Source organism: Marmota marmota, unplaced genomic scaffold (genome assembly GCF_001458135.2).
Source record: "Marmota marmota marmota unplaced genomic scaffold, marMar, whole genome shotgun sequence".
Classification (NCBI taxonomy): Eukaryota; Metazoa; Chordata; class Mammalia; order Rodentia; family Sciuridae; genus Marmota; species Marmota marmota.
This window is the reverse complement of record NW_026000174.1, coordinates 55,832,719-55,855,716: the sequence shown is the minus strand read 5'-3', so window position 1 is coordinate 55,855,716 and position 22,998 is coordinate 55,832,719. Positions and strand designations below refer to the sequence as shown.

Here is a 22,998-nt window from a genome sequence, read left to right as displayed (position 1 = left end):
AAATTTAAAAACAGTTTCTCTGGAGGAACCAGAGCTTCATGTATTCAGTGTACCCAGTTGAAATCAGCCCCTAGGAGGCTCCATGGGGCAATTTGAAAACCACTGGTCTAGATCAATAATGCTTTTTAAAAGTTAGTGAGCACAGGAATCACCTAGGATGTTGTTAAAAATGCAGATTCTAATTTTGTATGTTTGGGATGGTTCTGAGGTTTTGTTTTGTTTTCAGTACTAGGGATTGAACCTAGGTGTGCTTTATCACTGAACTACATCCCAGCCCTTTTTATTTTTTGTTTCGAAACAGGATTTTGCTAAGTTGCCCAGGCTGGCCTCCAACTTGTGATTCTTCTGCTTCAGCTTCCCAAGTAACTGGGTTTACAGGCGATGCTAATGCTACGGTCCATGGACCACACTTTTGAGAAGCAGTGGTCAGAATACAAAAATCAATGAGCTCAAGGATCTTAGTTCCTATAAACATTTAAAGTAATAAACTGACATAATTTCTTATATCAACTTCTCCATCTCATCAGTCATACTTAAGCAATTATCAATAATGAAAACACAGTAAATGAAGACAGCTAGAAGTTTCTGAACTTGCAATCCTACCAGACTCTGCAGCAAGGTATCATATTACATGAGCAGTGATGAAGCAAGGGAGAGTGACAAGGATACAAAATGACCCATTTAAACTCAAACATATACCATCTAGAGAAACTACTGAGTACTTCAGACAACACAGGAAAAAAAGATTTCTAAAGACCTTTCAAAAGAGAGTGGGATTAATAAAAATAAACACAGTGCTAGCTACTGCTTGTCCTATACAACACATACAGCAGGGGAAGGGAATGTAGCCTTATTGTGTTTTACCTCCAGGTACTGTTTGGCATGCAGAAGGAGGAGAAGAAAATGAACCAATGAAAAACAGATGTAAGGGATTACTCAAAAAAGGATTTTTTGGAGGGGGAAGGGGTGCTGGAGATTGAATCCAGGGGTGATTTACCACTCAGCTACATCTCAGAACATTTTTTAATTTTTTCCTATTTTGAGACAGGGACTCACTAAGTTGCTAAGACTGGCCTTGACTTATAGTCCTTCTGCCTTAGCCTCCTGAGTTGCTAGAATTACAGGTATGCATCACCACACTCCCCTCCAAAAAAGGAATTTTTGAGGAAAGGATTCTATAGGGACTATAGGATCAATTCAAGGAGACAGTATAAAAGGAGCCCAACGGTCCAAGCCTGATGGTCCAAACTGCAAACTCCCATCTTAGAAAATTCAGAGAATGCTCCAAGGCCATAAAGAATGGCAGACATGACAAGAAATAGAAAGTAAAAATCATTTTATACAGCATCATACAGTGACAAGGCATACAACAAATTAGAAGGAATCCTTTTGAGATTCACCCCTGCCACGCAAAATTGGATATACCTCTTCTTGAACCCAACAGAGGCAAAGAAAATCTACTTTGTAAAGTCTAAAATGAAACAGGGTCTTAGAATAGCTGCCTTCCTACAGCAACCCCAGGGCATCTATTACTCCCTTTCCTTTCATTCACTCTTCACCTACCTGCTTTAAATGTTTTTTCAGCTCTAATGATTCTGGCTCTGGCAGGATGGGGAGCAATTCTGCATTGGTTGGGGCGATCACCTGTACCAGAGAAAAGATAAAAGCAAGACCTTAGAATAACTAATCAGAAGTTTCACTTCCATAAGGGTAAAGAAGATAATAGGAAGATTTTATGTGTATAATATTATCACATGTTACACACACACACACACACATCTGAAAAAAATATATACCTAAATGTTATTGGTGACTAGATAATAAGGTTACAGTTCTTATTTTTTTCTCTTCATGTATTTTTGTTTTCCAATGAACACTTATAAAGTTTTTCTAAAGTTTTAATGTACTCATGCTGCAAGATGTAAATATAATGTTTTTTTAAGTCTGCCCTGAAAGGGCTATTTCTTACTGGAAACCATATCCCAGGAAAAGCATCAGGAGATCTACACCATATAATGATACCATAAAAGTAACTGTCCTGGGCCAGGGCTCTATCTCAGTGGCAGAGCGCTTGCCGAGCACGTGTGAGGCACTGGGTTCAATCTCCAGCACCACATAAAGATAAACAAATAAAATAAAGGCATGCTATCCATCTACAACTACCAAAAAGAAAAAAAAAAAAAACAACTGTCCTACTGCTCTTAAAGAATGCTGGAAGAGCACTTAATTCTGGCAAAACTAAATCCTTTAAACCTAACCATGGGCCTATCCTGACAATAAATAAAAGCAGCATGAGTAAAAGTTGTTTTAACGAGTATCACAACAGAAACACCTAGAAAAACGGGTATCACAGGATTGGGTCTAGAACATAATCTTACTCTACGATGCCTTAGCCAGAACCTTACCCTATTGCTGTCCAGATCCACTAGCCATACGTCATCAGGCATTTTGAAGTCTAGTTTGTAGAGGAAGAAGCTGGCAGGGACCCCAATGATGTAGGGGGTTGGGGCCAACAGCAGCTGTAGAAAGGATAAGAAGATAAGAAACAAAGTTCAAAACCTATTATAAGCACTTATCAAGTCAGGATTTTTCTAGATAAGGAAATATAGACTCAAAATCCTGTTTTCAAAACCCTTAAGCTGGTCTGGGGTTGTGACTCAGTGGTAGAGCGCTTGCTTAGCATGTGTGAGGCACTGGGTTCAATTCTCAGCACTGCATATAAATAAATGAATAAAATAAAGGTTCACCAACATCTAAAAAATTAAAAATAAAAAACCCCTTAAGCTAGTTGTATTTTAAAATTCAGAACTTTTCAGATTTTAGAAAGGCAAGACAACATATTTTCTGTATATTATGTAATATCTACAGCAGTGTAGCAAGTAGTCTACAATCATTAACTGTGATTATGGAATTTTTTCTTTTTTGCAGTACTTGGGATCAAATACAGGGCCTTGTGCATGCTAGACAAGTGCTCTACCACTGAGCTACACCCCCAGCCTTTAACTCTGATTTTAAAGAAAAGAAATAAAGAAATTATAAATAGCATAGATTTTGTCACTAAGTCAGTTTAAATCCATCAGTCATAGACAAATAAATTATAAGGGATTGAGGACAAGTATTGACTAATAGCTTCTCTGGGCATTGAGCCTGATCCCTTATAAAGGTACAGGTTACAAAGCTAGAAGACACCTTCAGACTCACCTGCTCTGCCGATGCCATGCAGGTGGGAAGCAGTGGGATGACAGGAAACATATACTCTAGGGGGTAGATCATTGCCACAAATGCCATCACAGACATGGAGAGTGCATTGTAGTCTCGGGACTGTAGCACCACCTGCAACAGCCACACCAGAAGAGTCACTCAACAGCATAAAATCAGGTTGACAAGAAAACAGCTTTCAACACTACAATTTAATTCTCTCACCATGTCTATAGCTGCAGCTTAGCTTCCACAATCATCTCTGTCCCATGTGCTACCATGTCTGCCACCTCCCTAACTAAGCACTGAAGAAATCTTCACTTGAATCATTACCTTCCTAGTTCTTTTGCTCCCTTCCTATCCCAAAAGTGGAACAGGACTACTGATATCTCCTGAGAATTAAGTCAGTGTAATTAAGGATAATTCAACTGAGTGACAAGCCTCTGAAAACACCCTACATGATACCAGTACCTTAATTCAACCCGTATCTAATGAATACCTGCCATACATCTGGCATTGTTATTCCTGGACATGAAAAGATGAAAATGTCAGTCCCTGTCCTCAAAGAGCTCATTGTCTAGCCTCTGCCACAGTGCCAAGCTCTTTCCCTAGAAAGTCTGTGCAGCTGGCCCTCTCACCTTGTGCTCCAACAGGATGCAGGTTAGCACCTGAAGACAAGCATCTACACCCAGAAGTTCCAAGGGAAGGTGCAGAGGGAAATCCACTAGGGTGAATCGAGAAGGGTCTGGAAGAGCAAAGGTCAAAGCTGGCTGGAGCTCCTGGGGAAGGACTTCAATGTCTACTCGCTTCTGTCCAGAGACAGGTACTGGGGAGCGCAGCAATCGATAAATCCAGGCCTCGATCTCTCGAAGGTCATGCAGAAGGGCACTTGACTTCTCTTCCACTAGCAGTGATCCAGTAAAGATACGCCACATGGTGTCCCTAAGGAGCACACAGCAGCTGTCAGACATAAGCATTAGGAGCTGATACTTCATTGCAACCCAATATAACTATGGAGGGTATAATGACAATTGGAAAAGGACTACCATTAGGAAATCCCACTCTTTGAGCTCCATTGGGACCAGAAGCTATTTACATAAGGGCAAGAACAACTGTAAAATGCATAGGTAGTAGGACTTAATGACATGCCCACCATAAAACATCAAACTCCTCGGTATTATTCCAAGCCCAATTATGATAGGAGGTTCAGCTCGGCAGCTGTCTTCTGCTTAGTTAAGGGCTAATGTGTTTAAATAGGTTTAAAGCGCCTGCATAGGAAATTTCCCACGCCCCTCACAGACCAATTATAACTAACCTCTAACCGCTTCCCCCTCTTCCGAGCATGAGCAGCAAACTGTACCTTTGTACACCTCGAGGGATGCCCAATTTCTTGCCCAGCAGCCGTTCGCTACAGCAGTCCACCAGCCGTTTGAGGGTATACAGACACTCTCGAAAGGTGGAGAAGAAAGGGTAGTGGCTGAGCACACACAGGGATGTCAGAGTACTGTTGCGGGACCTGCTGCCTGCCTTGGCCCGGCGTTTGCCCCGAGGAGACTGGTTCACATCGGGGGTGGAGTCAGCACTAGGAGGCTGCAGGGATGAGCCACTCTCTGAGCTTTCTGTGCCAACCTCTTCTGAGGCACAGGTGGCACCAGTCCCTTCCTTCCCACGGGACCCTGCCCCGCCTTCCCCCTTTTCCTTAGGCATTCGCTTTTGGAAGGAGCGGTAGAAATTAACACAGATGCCATAACGTGTGACACCAGTGTCCTTGTCAGTGAGGGTGAAGACAAAGGAGGTATCATCCCGAAGGCTCATGCGCCGCTGCCGCACACTCAGACAGCCCTCTGGCTGGCAGAAGAACACTACATCTGGAGGCAGGGGAAACTCAGGGTGGTCCTCTAGCGGGTATCGCCGTAGCAATTCAGGAGTCTGGGCCACACTGTCACTGCTCGGGTGCCTGAAGAATATAAAGACAAACTCAGCAGCCTGAAGAGATAGAAGATGCTATCAAATTTTAACCACAGTCAACAAATAAAGCTCAGAATGTCCTTGTGGATAAAGTAACCCAACTGTAGGACCTTGGAAAACATTAGCTGGCAGGCTGAATGTAGTCTGCACTGTCATGAAGACATACACCTATCCTGAAAAAAACTTTCAATAATAAAATGATCACTAACACCTATGACAACATCTTTCAAAGAGTATTAGCTAACGAATTACCAAAAGAGTATATGTAGGTAGATTAGGAGTGCAATGTACTTTTGCTTTTTATAAAATTAGAAAATTAAGATATAAAAAAATTATATTTGCTCAAAATCACAAAGATGCTAATTAAGAACAGAGTTTTGCTCTGTTTCTGTCCAGACCAACACTCTGGATCTACCCAATGTGTTGTTTTCCCTGTGGGCATCAATGCTCCCATAAGGGTAAAATAAAAGGAAAAACTGAGATATGCAAAGAAACACGGAAACAGAGAAGAAGAATTGCATATTTTGTGGCTATCCCACATGACAAAACAAAGATATCTCTTCTTGGTTACCTGGCCCCTACGATCACTAGATAGTCAAGTAACCGGGGACAGAACTTCTTCTTTTGCACCATGGTTCCAATTCATCAGTTCATCTCAGAGAAACTTCAGGGCACCAAGCAAGGAGACTCATTCCCAGGAAGAATTCTGTTATTATCTGATAATCCAAGTCTAATAGGAAAAAAGGACTGATAAGATTTCATTGCTGTGCCTGAGTGAATCATCCCTCTGGCAACTTCATCCCAATCAGGGGCACAGGTCAGAAGAATTTCCACTTTAGTACTAAAGACAGGAGAACTTGACACTTGTCTAGCCTAGTGTCTAGGCTTATGAGTTCACAGAGTCAAATGACTAGTAGGATAAGGAGCTGGGGATGTAGTTCAGTGGTAGAGTGCTTACCTAATGGGGCCAAGGCCCTGGGTTCAATTCCCAGCACCTAAAAAAAAAAAAAAAAGAAAAGAAAAGAAAAAAAGAGGAGGAGAAGGAGAAATAATGGCTCCTGTCCCCATCACTATCAAGTGTGGCTCATTTTCAGTCTAGCCCCTGGGGCTGTTTCTGAAAAACAGACCTGGGCAGTGTAATACTGACTCAGTCATTATGATAACAAAAATTAAGTCACTTTCAGGACTGCTCCAAGGATGATTGGGATCAAACCAGACTCTTCAATCAGCACTAATCTGTATTTCTAGGTCTAGATGGAAACCTAATTATTCTGTTTCAACAATCCTCATTTAGCTTGATGAGAAACTACCATATAGACTGTCTAGTTAATTGCACTCAGACAATAACAACAGCTGGCTATTCTAGCTCATGTGATCACAGATGAAGAATGTCCATACCCCAGTTGCCCCATTTCAATCATTTTTCTCCCCCATCAAGCAAGAAAAGGGCCCAGTGGCCATGGCTACTGGCTCTGCCCTTGGTGCTGAAGCAGTTACTCTCTATTCTGGTCTCAAGATCAGAATCAGTAATACAATACATACAGATGAGGCCTTATTCTACTCCTTTTTTTAAAAATATTTTTAGTTGTAGATGGACACAACATCTTTATTTAATTTATTTTTTTATGTGGTGCTGAGGATCGAATCCAGCACCTCCCATGTGCCAGGCAAGTGCTCTATCACTGAGCCACAGCCACAGCCACAGCCCTCTACTTTATCTTATAGAAATTATGAATTAAGTGTGACATTCTAGGATTTCTCCAGTTTCAAGGAAGGGTGTTCACAGGAATTCCTAAACTATAGTTCTAAAATTAGGAAAAGTTGCCAGGCACAATGGCACATGCCTGTAATGCCAGCGCTCAGGAGGCAGGAGGATCACCAAACCAAAGCCAACCTCAGCAACTTAACAAAGCCCTAAGCAACTTAGTGAGACCCTGGCTCAAACTAAAAATAAAAAGGGCTGGTGATATATCTTGGTAGTTAAGTACCCCTGGAGTCAATCCCTGCTACCAAAAATAAAAATAAATAAATAAAAAGAAAGAAAGAAAAGAAAATTAGGAAAAGCTTACATGATCCTAATTATCTGTTATTTCCTGTTGAGTCTCCATATACTTCTCTAAATAAAATGTTTCACTCCACTACAAGGTATTTCCAGTGCTCCACAATTTTGCCTTTGCTCTGCACACAGTCACACAGAGAATCCCATTACACTACAAAACACACACACCACTCCTTCATCTGCTGCTGTGTGCACTCCCATACATATAGAAACACACACACCCCCAGTTTACTTAACGCCCTATTTGGTTTAGATTATGAGTAGAAGTTCTATCTTTTTTCCCCTACCTAATAATAAACAAGACCTAGTTGCAATGCCTCACATCCTCAAAATATTGCTTTTTTCTCTTGCTCCCAATGCAGGACCTACAGGTAATAGGATTCAGTTTTATCTCCATAGTGACTCTTGCTCCTAGCACTATTTATAGAAGAGTTACAGCCCCTCCCCTGCTTGGTGACCGCACAGTGCTAGCAGCTGCTACTCCAGAGCCGCCAGGGCCCATAACAATTCACTCTCCGTAAACCTAGAGACACCTCTTTCATGACAGCACCTGCTAAAAATTAGGTTATCTTTTCCCTTGTCTGCCACTAGTCTGCACTTTTCCACAATCCTGGCTTTTGATAGAGATATCCCCCCATCACCAAGTTCCGAGAATGTCATACACTCACTCATTTCTGGGAATCACTAGTGTTTAACAACCCCAAACAGTCCTTTGGTTCTCCCAACTGCTGGAGTCATGAGCATACTCCAGAAGGTGGGGCATTATTATACAGCTGAGCTCAGCTCCTCCTAGGCAGAATGAAAAAGGCAGAGAAATGGAGAAATGAAATGGGATGTGGATAAAAACAATTCATTATATAAAGAAATGTGTAGAAATGTTTAGAGTAAAAGCCAAAGTGTCTTAAAGTAAAACAGAATTTAGCTGGTGTGGTGGCACAAGCCTGTAATCCCAGCGGCTTAGGAGACTGAGACAGGAGGATCACGAGTTCAAAGCCAGCCTCAGTAATTTAGGAAGGCCCTAAGCAACTCAGTGAAAAAAAGTAAAACAGAATTTATAGGACTGGAACTCTAGGTTAAGCTTTGAAATATAGGTTTACATAGAAAACCATAAGATCTTTGTGGCTAAGATCTCATCCATCAGGCCTGAAACATCTCCTACTACTAATTAGACACAGGGCCTCTCTAGCCTTGGTGAAATATCAGATCCTCTCCACTGAGAACCATTTGAAAAAACTCAAGTCATTATCACGTTCTACAGTTCTTATCTCCTTCCAGCCACAAGGGCTCTGAGATCTGTGATTATCCACATCTCAGCAACCTTCAGTTTTTCAGATTGCAAAGATAAAGGCTTTCTTCTCATTCTCTCCTCTCACTCTCTTTTCCACAGACTTTAAAATTTCTACCACCATCTATAACTCACTCTATCTTCAAAATAGGCTAGGACTCCACTTCTTGCCTCAACCCTATCTGCTAAGGCAGAGCACCAAGCTCCCATCTCCATATAATCCTAAGGCATCAAATTCAAAACATATATCTTTCTATCCTACATGACCAACATCTAGAATCCACAATCCTTTAGGTTATCCGTGCCTTTTCAGCCTAAAATGGCCATGCTAACCAAACGTTTAGATTTGTCCTTCGGTTTGGGCAGGATCTCATAGTAAAACCACAGGAACCCCGAGGGCGATATGACATCTTTGCTGACGTGAGCACCTCCTCTCCTCCCCCTCCCCAGGCAGTGACCTTGCAAGCTCATCAGCACAGACTGGTCCAGCGTGAGGAAGAACTGGAGCAATGAGGCCGGCGATAGGCAGGGTTGGGGAAGAGGGGAGGGCAGGAAAAGAAGCAAGAATCGAGATGCACGAGCCTGGAAAGGGGAAGCAGTTGCAGGAGAGATTAAATGGTGCCTCCACTCTCCCTACTCTTCAGCAAGTCAATTTTGAAGCATCAAGTTCAAAATATACACACATATATTTGAGAATGTATTTATTTTAAAGAAACAAATGTGGCTCTCCAAATCCTCACCAGAAATAAGGCACACGCACTCACACACGCGCACAAGCACACTCATGCCAGGCGCGAGTGCCGGCTGGGACCCGAGCTGGACACTTCTGCCCGCCCCCTCACCTGCTGGACAGTTACCCACCCCCGCCCCGCAACCAGCGCCGCCCGCAAGGCAGGAACCGAGCGGAGCTGCTCTCATCCCGGAGCCCGCACCCCCTCGGCGGCCGGAGCGCCCACACCTCTGGCCGCTGCCCTTCCTCCTAAGACTCCCCAGTCCCTCTGGACATCCATGACCCTTTACCTTCCTTCAGTCCTTCCTCAGAGACCCTTTCTTCACGGAGCCCGTCCCTCTCAGAGCCCGCTTCCCCCAGGAGTCCCCAGATGCCTGTCCAGGACCCCCAGTGGCCCGGACTGTCCTACCTCCCGAACCTCGGGGGACCTGCCAGGCCGGCTGGATGTCCCCCAGCAGCCGAGCGTCAGTCGCTACCTCGCGAGGCGCCGCTGCGAGCGGGCTCCAGTTCCGCGTCCGCACCGGGGGGCGCGTACCACTCGGAGCCGGTGCGGAAGGGGGAAGCTGAGGGGGGCTGGGGCTGTACCGTTCGCCCCCGGGGCAGGGCTGCACCAAGCCGACCGCTGAAAGGTGGAGCCGACTTCGGAAGAAAGGAGGCTGCGCACACACCTATCCGTGTGCGAGTGGGAAGGGATGGGAAGCGCTGGGCCAGCCCAGCGCCGCTGCGTGCTAAGGGGAGGATCCAAAGGAATACCTTTTGTTTAGGTTGCTCAAATAGATTTTAATTAGGCATTATCATAGAGCCCATTTCAAGGAAATGTTCATTGACCTGAAAGTGACTTCTCAAGATAAACTGCTCGTGAGACTTCCTGACCGTCTCCCCGCACCTCACCTTGCTACCCCCACTCGCGTTTTGGAAGGGTCCAGCCGCCTGAGCTGGAAAGCTGGCTACCCAGCCGGGTGAGTCTACCAATTCCGGGTGGCGGGGGGACTTGAGGCTGGAAGGCGCGGCCGCGGTATCACCTACACCAGGCACGCACGGAAGGGGGCAGAACGGTGCCGCGGTGCCCGCTGGGAAATGGAGTCCGGTCCTTTTGAACGCTCAAACACAACCCTAGGCAGCCTTCCCAGGCCCCAAGGGACTTTTCTTCCCGTCCCACAGATCCCTGGGGGCTGAAAGGAGGGGATACCTGGCCCTGGGTCTTTCAGGTTGCGTCCTTTTTATCAGATGCCAAGGGAAAAACTAAGGCTTTAGACACATACGCGTGAAAGGTAATTGGCTGTTAAATACAGCTCCTCTTACCCCCACAGAAAGACCACTCGCTCCCACCTGCATAACTGTTATTGGGGAGAGGGTATCTAAGCCTCAGCATTTCATTCACCCATATGGCATAATTGGGGCTAGTAAAAGAAGGTCCCCCTCACTGCCAAGATTGTTACTTGTGACATGCCTCCCTCCTCTAAGTCTGGAGGTTGATCCTAAAGGATGCAGGCTTTCTCCTCCACTGCTGTAAGCCCAATTCAGAAATTGTTTTCTCTTGCTCTGTAGCTTCTTGATCTCCCTCCAACAAACAGGGTGGGACCTATCAGCGAGGCCACCCTGAGGTATTTATGGCCAAGCCACAGAGTGACATTGGAGAATTTCTTTTGGGGCCCTGTGGGGAAAAACAGGAAGTGGTGGAGGCAGGGCCCTGGAGAACTCTGTGCAAAGTGGCCCCAGGTTCATCCATTTGGTTGGGTCAGTAGGTCTTCAGATGGAGCACAGCTTTAGCAGGCCCCCCCACTGCCCAGCAGTCACAAAACTCCCAACCCTTTGACTCTCCTTTAATGCTACATGAGGATATCCTTCGCCCAACTCCCAGGAATGTTTGCCCTTCTCAATCTGTTCCACTTCCAGGAGGCAGCCAAGGGGCCTCAGCTGTGCTGCCCAGAACTCAGGAGACATGGGGAAGAACAGTCATTCATGCACATCCCAGATCTCAGAGAGCAGTGGTGGAAGCTTTTTGTCCTGCAGGCGCAGCGCAAACACTTGCTCTGAGTGGACACTGCTCAGGGTTCGGAGGCTCACCAGTTTCATTAACATACGTGGGAACATTAGTCGGTCCTGGGGGAAGGAGAGGGACAAGCTAAGCCTTTGTTTCTCCCCAGGAAAAGGGACAAAAGCAAGGGAGTTGTGGAAGAGGTAGAGAACTGTCCGTGCTAGATGTAGGCAGAGGGATTCTTGAGGGGAAAATAGATGTGTCAGGGAACAGGCATGGAGCAGAGGAAAAAGGCACCTGGGGAGACTCACATGGGGGTGGTGGATGGAGACGTAAGCATGCAGGGCCTCCACATATGTGTGTTGCAGCCTCTCTACTTGGAGCTGGTCCTGCACATTGGGCCGGTCTATAGGTCACCAACAGAGTTTAGGAGCAGGTCTGGCCAGGGCCTCAGTCCTCTACCCCAGATCACTGCCCCAAAATAGGGATGTGTCCCACAACCTCACCCATCCCAAAATCACAGCAAAGGGCTCCACCCGCACAATCCTGCCCTGTAGGTCCTGCAGTCCTCTGGGGTGCAAGTCTTACTGGGTTTCCCACCTGCCCCTCCACACACCTGCAGAGAATATGCTGATGGCAATGAGCAAAGCAAACTCAGCATCATTGAGTTGTAGCTCGTTCATGGCTCTGGAGAACTCAAAGATGGGGTTGATGAACTCCACCTGCAGCCCTGGGGAGGAAGAAGGGAGGCTAAAGTGTGTGGCAGGAGCAGCAGGAACTTCCTTCTTTCCTCCAGTGCCGTATCTTGGAACCACCAGGAACTCACTAAAATGTCTCCAGGGTTCTGCTGTGTAAGGCAAATTTCTTAACCTAAGTCTCCTCTGTGAAATGGGAGTCCATAGCTGAATCTATGAGGTTGTGATGGTTAAATGTGAAAGCATGATGCACTTAGCACGGCAGATAGGAGGTTTTGAATTAATAACAATTCTGCTATTAATTTTTTTTTGCAGTACCCTAGTACTAGATCAGGAGTGTCCTACCACTGAGCTACATCTCCAGTCCTTAATAATTTTTGAGAAAAGTTCTTGCTAAAGTACAGAGGCTGGCCTCAAACCTGTGATCCTCCTGTTTCAGCCTCCCAAGTTGCTGGTATTACAGGTCTGTGCTACTACACATGGCTTGAAAAGATATTTTTATCTTCCTTTTTAACCAAAGGAAGAGATGCTTCTATTTATAGATACACAGGGCTCTCAAAAATTCTAATAACAAGCCAAGCGAGGTAGTGCCTCCCTATATCCCAGCAATTCAGGAGGCTGAGGCAGGATTGCAAGCTGGAAGCTAGCCTCAGCAACTTAGCAAGACCTTGGTGGGGATGTGGCTAAGTGGTAGAGCATCCCTGGGTTCAAACCTCAGTACCACAAAAAAAAAAAAAAAAAGGAAGAAAGAAAAAAAAAGAATTTATGATCTTTCTGAGTACAGCAACTCAACAGGTCAAGGCAGGAGATTTCAAACTTGAGACCATCCTCTGCAATTTAGCAAGATCCTGTCTTAAAAGAAAAGAAAAGCAGGCTGGAGGTGTAACTTGGGGTAAAGTGCCCCTGGGTTCAATCCCTAGTACCCACAGCGGGGAAAAAGATTTTTTGCTGACAAATGATCTTATCTGAATATGAGGCATACATTTATATATATATGTATATATATATACATACATATATATACATACATATATACATATATATATTATTTTAGTTGTAGATGGACACAATATCTTTATTTATTTTTATGTGGTGCTGAGGGATCACACATGCAAGGCAGGTGCTCTACCACTGAGCTATAGCCCCAGCCTGAGGCATACATTTCATATAGCACATCCCAGAGGGAACACAGCAGTGTGGTTAAGGGTGTGGACTTTGGTGCCAGATTGCCAGGATTTGAGTCCTAGCTTTACCATTACTAGGTTGTGTGATCTTGAATAAATTTTTTGTTTGTTTGTTTTTTGGGTTTTTTTTTTGTTTTGTTTTGTTTTTTTATTTTTTTTAGTTGTAGTTGGACACAATACCTTTATTTATTTATTTATTTTTATGTGGTGCTGAGGATCAAACCCAGGGCCTCACAGATGCTGGGCAAGCACTCTACAACTGAGCCACAACCCCAATTCCTTGGGTAAGTTATTATGTCTCTCTGGGCCTTGGTTTTCCTATCTGTAATATAGATGATAATATTACCTGCTTCATAAAGTCCTCAGAATATATGTGACATAGATGTATCTACCATGTAAATGTTAGTTGGAATTTTTAAAATTTTTTATCTTAATGGAACCAGTCTTCTTAAAGAGAAAAAAACTAAAACATGACAAACTGTGACCTAAAGCCACTACACCTAGTGGACACTTCTCCCACACACATTTTCAAAGTCTTTGCACCCACACTGTTCTCTAGGCTTTCTCAGATTTCTTTTAGCAACCATCTGCTACACTTTTCCATTGGGAGGCTTCTTGATTAGTCACTTCCTGTACTTTCACCCTGATGTTTATCAAATGCTGTGTTGATCCATTTAATGGGAAAACCCTATTTTATAAAGCATTTCTTGGTGAGGTTTTAAGCCCCCAAGTGTGTCCCAAAGCCCCTCTAAACTAGATGAACAGCTCACATAGGATCAGTCCACATCCTTAGTTTACTATCATGGGCAGCATATGGTTGGAGATGCAGAGGAGGAAGGAGACCTAACATAATAGAGGCCCTGAAGGAAGAAAACAACAAGTAACAAAGAAAAAAAAAAAAAACCAACAACAAATAAAAAATAAATAAAAAAAAGAACCCCTAGTTCCTTCTAAAAGCTCACTTCTGATGAAATGAGAAATTAAAAGCCAACTTGATGACATCAGAATGGCTTATATAAAGAAATCTATAAATAGGTACAGATTCAGATAGCTCAAGTCACAGGGCTGAAGGGACACAGAGATATTAAAACTGGAAAGGGTTCAGGAAGGAGGGTGTTCTAAAGGAGAAGACTAAGAGGTCTGGGATAAAAACAATTTGGAGAAAAAGATGGCCTGGTAGAGAAAACAGGCTTTACAGCTAGATAAAGACCTCTAATCACCCCAATCAGGTGCCTGTATATTCCAGTGATATACAGAAGGCAATAGGGGCCAACACAGCCCAGCCCTGCCCTACAGTTAAGGGAGGCCTTCCTAGAAAGTTCACTGGGTGGCCCATGTTGAGATAAGAGACACATGAGGTGTCCTGAGTCACCAGAAACTAGGGAAGGAATTATGAATTTTGGCCTAGAAACCAGGATCTCCCAGCCCTGAGAATGGAGTCATAGCATCAGCCATATGTTACAGACCTGCTCTTTGTTGTTAAGCTACTTGGTCTCCTACTGAGCCCCAATTCCAGTTCCTCCAACATTTCCTCGGTGGTCTTCCATCTTTTCCCAACCCTGCTTCCCCACACAAACATTACCAGTAGCTAAAAATGAAGAAAACCCCTGCTTAACACTAAGCCAGCATCAGACAGAAAGCAGCAATGAGAACTAATTTTTTTTTTCTTTTTCCTGCAATAATGTGGATTGAACCCAGGGACACTCTACCACTAAACCAAATCCCCAAACTTTTTTTTTTTTTTTTGTAGTTGTAGATGGATAGAATGCCTTTATTTTATTTGTTGATTTTTTTTATGTGGTGCTGAGGATCGAACCCAGTGCCTCATACATGCTAGGCAAGTACTCTGCCTCTGAGCTACAGCCCCATCCCCTCCCTTTTTAAAAATTTTTTTAGTTTTAGGTGGACACAACATCTTTATTTTATTTTTATGTTGTGCTGAGGATCGAACCCAGTGCCTCATGCATGCTAGGTGAGCGCTATACCACTGAGCCACAACCCCAGCCCCCAAATCCCTAACTTTTTTATTGTTTTTTAAGTTTTGAGACTGGGTCTTGCTAAGTTGCTGAGACTGGTCTCGAACCTAGTGATCCTCCTGCCTCAGCCTCCCAAGTCACTGGGATTACAGGTGGGCGCCACCAAATGTAACAATGTAAATCAATTCTTAGAGAAAACACTCCAGATACAAGATGAGGATAGAATTGTTTGCCTTTGTCCTACAACTGTGCCATCTGGGTATCTTTGTCACGTTTCAGCTCCAGTTCCGAGGGTCAGCAGAAAGAGCAATTGGAAAAGAACAGGGGAGAGAGCCCAGCCATAAGAGCGTCAGTGACACAGCGCTTGCCTAGCATGTGTGAGGGTCCTGGATTGATTCTGAGTACCAAAAAACAAAAAAGTTGGGGACAGTCAGCCCACATGATCCTTAAAGAGCACATCTGAAAAGATCTGTTCATTTTTGACTACTAAAAGGCTTGGTTCAGCGGGGCATGGTGGCACACTCCTGTAATCCTAGCAGCTCAGGACACTGAGGCAGGAAGATCATGAGTTCAAAGCCAGATCAGCAACTTAGGGAGACCCTAAAGCAAGTTAGCAAAACCTTGTCTCAAAATAAAACATTAAAAAAAAAAAAAGGAATGGGATGTGGCTCTGTGGATAAGTGCCTTTGGATTCAATCCCTGGTACCCAAAAAAATAAAATAAAATAAAAGGCTTGGTTCAGTGGTTTTCAAACTTTTTTTTCTAGCTATAAAGTCTTTTCTTCAAGGAAAATGTTATGCAGAACTATAATATCCAGTGTAGATTTAAATAGACCTTCTTATTTGGTTAAAGCAAAGATGAAGGACATTCTTCTGCCTCCCTGTATCTTCTCTAAGGTGACTTCCAGAACCCCTCAGGCTAATTGAAATACAGTTCCAAAACAACAGACCTAATGCAGCCGAGGACAGAGGTCTATTTGGAGCAGTTGAAAGAGGCCTTTCAACATTCTAACTTTTCTCTCTTGGACAAACCATTGGCCTTCCCTTCACAACCACCCAAACCTCAGCCCAGGCTCTGAAATCACAATGGGCTCCGTGACAAACAACACCTGTCCATCCAGCTCAGTCCCTCTGTGATCTCAGCTCTCACCTGCTTTGGCAAAATCTTCCCGGTTATAACTGAAATCCTTGAGGAAGGTGATGCTCTCGCTCCCAGGGTTGTATCGCCGAGAAGTCTCCAGAAGCATCACCTGCACACAAGTAGCAGCCCCGCCAGAGAAAATGAGGGCTGATCTTGGGACACAGGCCTTTGAGGGACAGTTGAGTCTCCTTCTCCCTACTTCCCAGTGGATTGGGCTCTCCCTACCAGATGCCTGCATGCCCCCCCACAGACAATGCCACACTGCTTCTCCCTCCATCCCTTGACCTGTCCAGCCACCTCAATTGCAGAAGTCTTCAGCAGGGCTATCTGGTCCTCTCTGCTGAGCTGTAGGAAGCCTGGGAGCTGTTTAGCAAAGTCGACGATCTCTTGCACAGACACGATGGCCAGCTCAGTAAAGTGGGCAAAGCGCTGCTGACGGGCCTCCCGGCTCTGGGGGTCCGGGGCCATGGGCCAAGGCTACCCAGGGGGGCAAGGAGAGAAAAGGCAAAGCACTTTGATTCAGACATCCAGAAGCCAGCTGGTGCCCTGGCCACCTCTCCCCAGGCCCATCAAGTATCTTACCGTCACACGAAGTCGGTCTGAAAAAGAGCGCCTGTTACACTGTTGCTGGGCAGCGACCAGCTTCTCGATCATGCCCAGTTGCTCTGGACTGAGCTGGGGGAGCACTTGGGGAGGTGAGGGGGCCCTTGGGGGCACTGATGTGGCCTGAGCCTGTTCCTCTTCTTGCCGTTTCAGTTTCTTCAGGCGGATCTGTTCTTCTGAAAGGACACCTAAGGACAGGGCCAGACATGAGGAGGGGAGAAGTGGGGCTACAGGAAGCAAGGATGGGGCAGAGGGGGTGGTTTGAGTCTCCAGAAAAGCAGACAGCATTGGGTAAAAGCCAGGAAGAGATTTGAATCTATCCTCATGGACCGGGTAGGAAGCCCCTGTAGGCATGGGCATCTTCCTGCCCTCACACCAGGGTGCCCTCTTTCCATCAGTGTCTCCCCAGCCTGCCCCCCCACCACACTCACACTCCTCCCGCATGCCCGCCTGGCGGCATTTGCGAAGCCGACACTCCTGGCACTTGCGACGCATGTAGGTATCCATGGGGCAGTGGCCACCACTGTGGCAGACATAGCGAGCTCCTTTGATGACACTGCGGCGGAAGAATCCCTTGCAACCCTCGCAGCTCAGCACGTTGTAGTGGAAGCCAGAGGCCTTGTCCCCACATACACTGCACAGCTCGTTCCCCAGCATTTTGGGGGCTGGCCCCTTTTTCCGCTTTTGTGGACGGAGCTCTGGATACAAGGAAGAGCCTTAATATTCTTCCTGACTCAGTCACTGGGCACTCAGTGACCTTCATTCCTTTCATTATATGAAGTCTAGTCTCTCTTTTTGGAGACAGGATTTCACTGTTTCCCCCACTGCCTCCAACTCCTGGGCTCCAGAGATCCTCCTGCCTCAGCCTCCAAGTAGCTGCGACTACAGGTGCCCCCAGAAGGAGTAACTTAGACTATTTATCACAGTAGATCTCATTTGCCAGGGCCATTATGTCCTAGGTACTGTATGGGCCCTTTATAGGTATTGATCCTTTAGATAACCATAATTATTAATCTCACTTTACAAATAATGAAAATGAAATTCAGAAAGGCCTAAGGTATAAACAAAATTCATACTTAGATCACTTGGATCTAGTTGATGCAAAGTCTTTAACCATAGTATTATAAAGAAAAGGGCCCCAAGGTGTCCCTCCCATATCCAGGGAGCCTGCACCTCCCCAAAACACAGAAGCTCCTCACCTGTGGTCTCTGGAAGGGACTCTGCCCTGGGGAATAGGGCTGTGGGTTCTGCTGACTCCAGCCCCATCCCCTCAGCAGATTGGGGCACCCTGGCTTCCTCCCTAAGGACGTAGCTGCGGCCTCCCCGAGCCTGGCTGCTTGCATCTTGGATATCTGGATCCCACAGCTCCACGGCAGAATCTGAACCAAAAGGAGAGGCACAGAGGGGTCCCGTGTCCCATCCCAGCTCCACTCCCTAGCGTCCTAGCTGGGAAACTGCAAACCTATCTTCACCCTCGGAGGACAACCACACCCCAGCTCATGCTCTGTGACTCCAGAACCAGTCAATTGTAATCCATTGCACATCAAGACCTTAAACAAAGATGCTAATCTTTGGGACACCCATTTCAGAGATCAGACAGAACTCTCCAAAGCCAAAGCTGGGCAAGCAACAGAATGCCAACTCCCCGCAGCAGCAAGCCCAGATTGAGGTGCACTGGGCAGGAGTTTACAAGGGCTAGAGGGCCAGGTACCAGAATCAGGGCAGAGGTGGTCTGGAGAAGAGGCAAGCAATACCAAGAACAGCTCTGGACTGCTCTCTGCAGGAGGGCAGAATGCAGGTAGCGAAGGAGGCTGATTCCTGAAAGAGGAGAGAAGCCACCAGAGGAGTTCTGGCTCAGGTGAGAGGACTGGAGTAAAGAAGCTTACCAGGAGAAACATCAGGCACAGGTGCCTCCAGCCACAAGGACATCTCTTCCTGGAGCCCTGGACATTACCAAGACACTGTCCTGCAGGAACGACCAGGGTTATATTCTTTTTTCAGTACTAGGAATCAAACCCAGGGTCTCATACCTGCCAAGCAAGTGCTCTGCCACTGAGCTACCCCCTGACCTACAGGACTTTTTAAAACCCATTTTGCAGATGCAGAAACTGAGGTTCAAAAAGATTAATTGCCTACAGTCACACTTTTAGATGGTGGTAGAGCCAAAACAGTAGCCCAATCTGACTCCAAAGTCTAAGCTCTTGACCACCATGCCACCTTTCTCTCCCTAGTTCTCCTTTGGGCCATCAGGGAATGCCTGTCAGAGCCCTTGCCCCCTCACTCCAGTTTTAGGAGAGCCAAAGTTAGGTAGCGCTAAGAGATGGGATCAAGGCTCACTCCCTGAAGACAAGCACCTTGTCAGAAAATCTCACTCCCACTGCTTTCTGGGATCTGGAGCAAGGCTCCTCTGCTCCAAGAGTTTCCCTAACTCACACCATGACCTCCTCCTCCTCCCCAGCTCCCCTCAGGAGTCCTGCCACCTAACAGAACCCTGTCCCTGCCCCAAGCCCCCATCACCTTCACCCGGCACTTTCCCCAAGAGACCCTTTTTAAGGTCCTTAGAACAACCTCCCACCCGACCCCAGACACGCATGCAGCCCCAGGCCACTGCTGAGAAGACCCACCGAATCCCCAGGCCACCAGACTTCCTGGCTGCAGTCTCTGGAGCCCCCTTGCTGGGAGAGGAGGATGGTGCAGTCCCCTGTTCCGAGGCCGCGCGGCCAGCCGGCGACTGGAGCTGAGCAGAGGGACCCGGAGCCTCGGGGAAGTAGTACTGTGGGGAAAGACTGAGGGAGGAACTGACAAGGGTCGGGCCACCTCTCCTCCCGCCGACCAAACGGAGCCTGGCCTCCTCGCCCCCGCCCACGGGGTAGCTTCCCTACAGGCCGACTCCTCCCCGGCCAGCCACCCCCTCGGCCGGCGCCACCCCACCCGGCCCCTACCCTCAGCCGAGACAGTCGCATTTCCCCACAGACCGGCCCGGTTCCATGTCTCTCCCCTTCCTCTGTCCACCCTGGAGGCTCTTTGCTCTTACTGAAGGACTGCTTCCCAGGCACCCCCACCCCGATCCCGGCAGCCTCCAGAGTCAGCGTTCCCTCCCCTCCATAGACACCTCGCGGAGCAAAGGTCTCGGCTCGGCCCAGAATTGCGACACCCAGCCCCAGCCTGCGATCGCAGCCTCCCTCCTCCTCCCCTGCCTCTGGGAAGGGGCCAAGCTCTCCCCACTAGCTCCAGGACAGAGCCAAGCTAGTAGAACTCCAAGGGTGGAGAGACGCAGGTGCTGGGCCTTCCAGGGAATCTGTCTGTGGGTGCCCTTCGGGGACGGGGTGGGGGGACAGAGGGGAGAAAGCCAGGAGAGAGGGGCTGGTAGGAAGTCAGCCCTGAACAACCGCAGACCTGGGACAGTGGTAGGGGTAGCAGATGACAGCAACACAGGGAGCCTAGGTTGGACCCAGGAAGGCATGAAGTTGCCTCATCCTGGGGATGGTCCCATTGAGGTGGTGGCAGGCTCCGTTGAGCCTCACAGCATAGCTTTCCTGCCGGGGACACAGATCCACCCCTGAAGGAAGACACCATGTTTCACTGATTCTCTCTCTCCCATAATCCCTGAAACAGGAGCTGGCATAGAGGAGACAACAGAGTAGGTACTGTGTTCTTGTTTGATAAATGGATAAGAAGAAAAATATGATCTTCCTTATCCCATACTTTTTGGCTCAATTTCAACTAGGCATTTGGGGTCTGGGATGAGTCTGGGTTCAAATCCTGATCCTGCCTCCCTTTAGCTGTGATTCCCCCCACCAGGTGCTGGGGATCCGACTCCATGTATCCCATGTTAGGCAAACTCTCTACCACTGACCTACACCCCCAGCACAGATGTGTGATCTTGATCAAGCAAGTTACTTATGTCTGTGAACCTCTTTGTGTCTTTAGAATGGAGGGCTGGAGATGTGGCTCAAGCGGTAGTGCGCTCGCCTGGCATGCATGTGGCCCAGGTTCAATCCTCAGCACCACATACAAAGAAAGATGCTGTGTCTGCCGAAAACTAAAAAAGAATAAATAAATATTAAAATTTAAAAAAATAAATAGAATGGAGATAACAGTTTTGCCATGTAAGGTGGTTGTGAGAATTAAACACATCATAGCACAATGTGTTCAAGCAGATAGTATCAGAGCAAATACTAAGTGTTCAAGAACTGGCAGTGTTTATTCTTACCACTCCAATCCTTTCAAATATAGGTCTTCCTGTCTACATGAAGCTATACATCACTCTCCAAGTCCTTGTTTCTATATACAAGTCCCTCACCATCTTGTTCAGTCCTTAGAGCACTGCCAGGAGGGAGGGAGGGTAAATCAACTCCATTTTACAGGGAACACTGAAGCTCACATGAGGGCCTCGCAAGACCACACACAGCGGCTGATCTGGGATCAGAATCCAGATGTTCCCACTCCAGTCCCTGTGCTCTTTTTCTCTTGGCATCAGAGTGCAGGACGTTCTTGTCCTGTTGCCTCTCAGGTCTGATGAGCCAGTAAAGTGAGAGGGAAGGAGCCAGGGCTGGTGGGCTGCAGGGAGAGGCCCAGAGCACTGCAGATGCTTTAGCTCGGCTGTGCGAGGCAGGAGCTGAGGTTACTCTTGGTTGTTCACCCCCTGACCCATTCCCAGTTTCCTGCTCAAGGCTCTTCCTGTTTTGCTGTGAACTTCAGTTCCCATGGGCCTACATTAAAGCAGAGGACAGGGGCCAGGGCAAGCTGCCAGAGGGACTGAAGCAGACATGAACAGGGCACCAGGGAAGAGGAGAACAGAGGAATAGGGAAAGAGTGGACACAGGGGGTGGGGGAGGACAGTAGGAACAGGAAGGGAGAAGGATGGGAAAGCTGAACAAGAAAGGGGGTTTGGTGAAAGATGGGAGGAAGCACAGGGTGGGGCAGGGGAACAGGCGGGGGCAGGGACACATGTGAGAAGATAGCAGGCGGGGTTGGGGGTGTTGCAAAATCTGCCCGTGTATTCATTTTCACATTTCAGAAAAGCCCCTCTGACGGCCCCCATCTCAAACTTCTGCCTCCAGCTTTTGCTCTTGTTCCTTCTCATCACAAGGTTATCCCCTCACACGGCCCCCATCCTGCTCTGGGCAATTCTGAGTCATGAGCACAAGGCTCTCTGTTCCTCTCATGTGTTCCTGCTCTGATTTTCACAAAGCCCCCTGCTGTCCTGGGACAGTAGAAACCAGGGACACCAGCCGCTGGGGCACTGGAGCTGTTCTGTCCCATTACCCATCCAGATCCTCCCTGCCAAGCTCCAGTGTAGCAGCATGGTCAGAGCTGTCCTGGAGACACCTGGTTTCAAGGAACTGGGGATATAACATGGTCTGGAGCCTGGCGACACATTTTCCAGGAATTAAGAAAAGCCTCCTTCATCCATTCCTGATCCTCAACTTCTACTGACACTCTAGTGTCCCTACAGGTGGCTTCCCAGGACCCAGAGCATACACAAGCCCCAGCTAGAGGCCTCTTGCCCAAAGTAGAGCCAGTAGATCACAGCAACCTCTCCCCCAAGGCAGGGAGTCAGCTCAGCCTGGTCTCCTCTAGGGGAGAAAGCATTTGCTAGCACTTCACTGCCAGAGCTATCCCTTCAGGTTACAAGGGATTAAGGAGTTCCTTACAACGAGGGGAAGGGAAAGGAAATGGGAGAAGACCAAAACCTGTTGGCACTCTTTCCACAGGATGCTATCTTCTGGAGACCAGCCCCTGGGACTTCAGCCCCAAGCCAGAGCAAGCAGTCAGGTGATCCACAGCTAGAATCCCATGTTCTGCTTTGCCAGCCCCTCTTCATGACACAGTCCCTTCAGCCCACAGGCTTAGGTCCAAGCACCCCAGGCCTAGAGTCCCTTCCTGTCTCCTTGGCTCCTGCAGGAGGCAGAATTCCTAGGAACATACTTGGGAACCTCCTAAGTCACATTTCTGACCCCCTAAACCCCCAGAGGCTTCTTCCAGCAGCAAAGGGAACATAGAAGCAGAAATAGGAGCATTCTCCAGTCCCTGGTCACATGCACTACTGGATAATTACCCCAAAGGCACTCATTCCCATGGAGTAGGCCACAAGATTGGGTTTGTAGAAGGGACTGGGGCAACTGCTTCTTGCTCCTTCCTTCACTGTTCTGGAAGGGTAGAAAGGGTGGGGATATCTT

General features: G+C 47.1%; 2 protein-coding genes across 54 annotated transcripts in view; both read right to left on the bottom strand.

The window, feature by feature from the left end:
* Madd (MAP kinase activating death domain) overlaps positions 1–10,630 on the bottom strand; it is a 46,161-nt gene extending 35,531 nt beyond the window's left edge. For 48 of the 50 annotated variants that reach the window (XM_048788726.1, XM_048788736.1, XM_048788730.1 and 45 more), the window contains exons 1-7: positions 9,650–10,630; positions 5,738–5,896; positions 4,559–5,155; positions 3,837–4,140; positions 3,202–3,333; positions 2,406–2,519; positions 1,564–1,644 (exon numbers count right to left, since the gene is read on the bottom strand). In XM_048788726.1, coding sequence (XP_048644683.1) covers positions 1,564–1,644; positions 2,406–2,519; positions 3,202–3,333; positions 3,837–4,140; positions 4,559–5,155; positions 5,738–5,799 — 1,290 coding nt within the window. In that variant the 5' untranslated portion in view covers positions 5,800–5,896; positions 9,650–10,630. Of the gene's footprint in view, positions 1–1,563; positions 1,645–2,405; positions 2,520–3,201; positions 3,334–3,836; positions 4,141–4,558; positions 5,156–5,737; positions 5,897–6,124; positions 6,162–9,649 lie in introns of all 50 variants that reach the window. The other 2 variants (XM_048788728.1, XM_048788729.1) reach the window with 2 other exon arrangements.
* Positions 10,631–11,047: 417 nt separating this feature from the next.
* On the bottom strand, positions 11,048–19,943 carry Nr1h3 (nuclear receptor subfamily 1 group H member 3). 4 transcript variants are annotated; one of them, XM_015477893.2, is made up of 11 exons: positions 19,851–19,943; positions 19,441–19,589; positions 18,703–18,782; positions 18,016–18,195; positions 17,248–17,514; positions 16,796–17,004; positions 16,511–16,690; positions 16,223–16,322; positions 11,835–11,948; positions 11,530–11,624; positions 11,048–11,343 (listed from the first exon to the last, which is right to left on the bottom strand). In XM_015477893.2, the coding sequence occupies exons 3-11, from the start codon at positions 18,743–18,745 to the stop codon at positions 11,197–11,199; spliced, it is 1,335 nt and encodes a 444-aa protein (XP_015333379.1). In that variant the 5' UTR covers positions 18,746–18,782; positions 19,441–19,589; positions 19,851–19,943; the 3' UTR covers positions 11,048–11,196. The 4 variants fall into 4 exon arrangements, with proteins under 4 accessions (XP_015333379.1, XP_015333378.1, XP_048644742.1 ...); XM_015477892.2 differs by having other exon boundaries at positions 19,759–19,921; XM_048788785.1 differs by lacking the exon at positions 11,530–11,624 and having other exon boundaries at positions 19,759–19,921.
* Between the last annotated feature and the right edge of the window lie 3,055 nt (positions 19,944–22,998).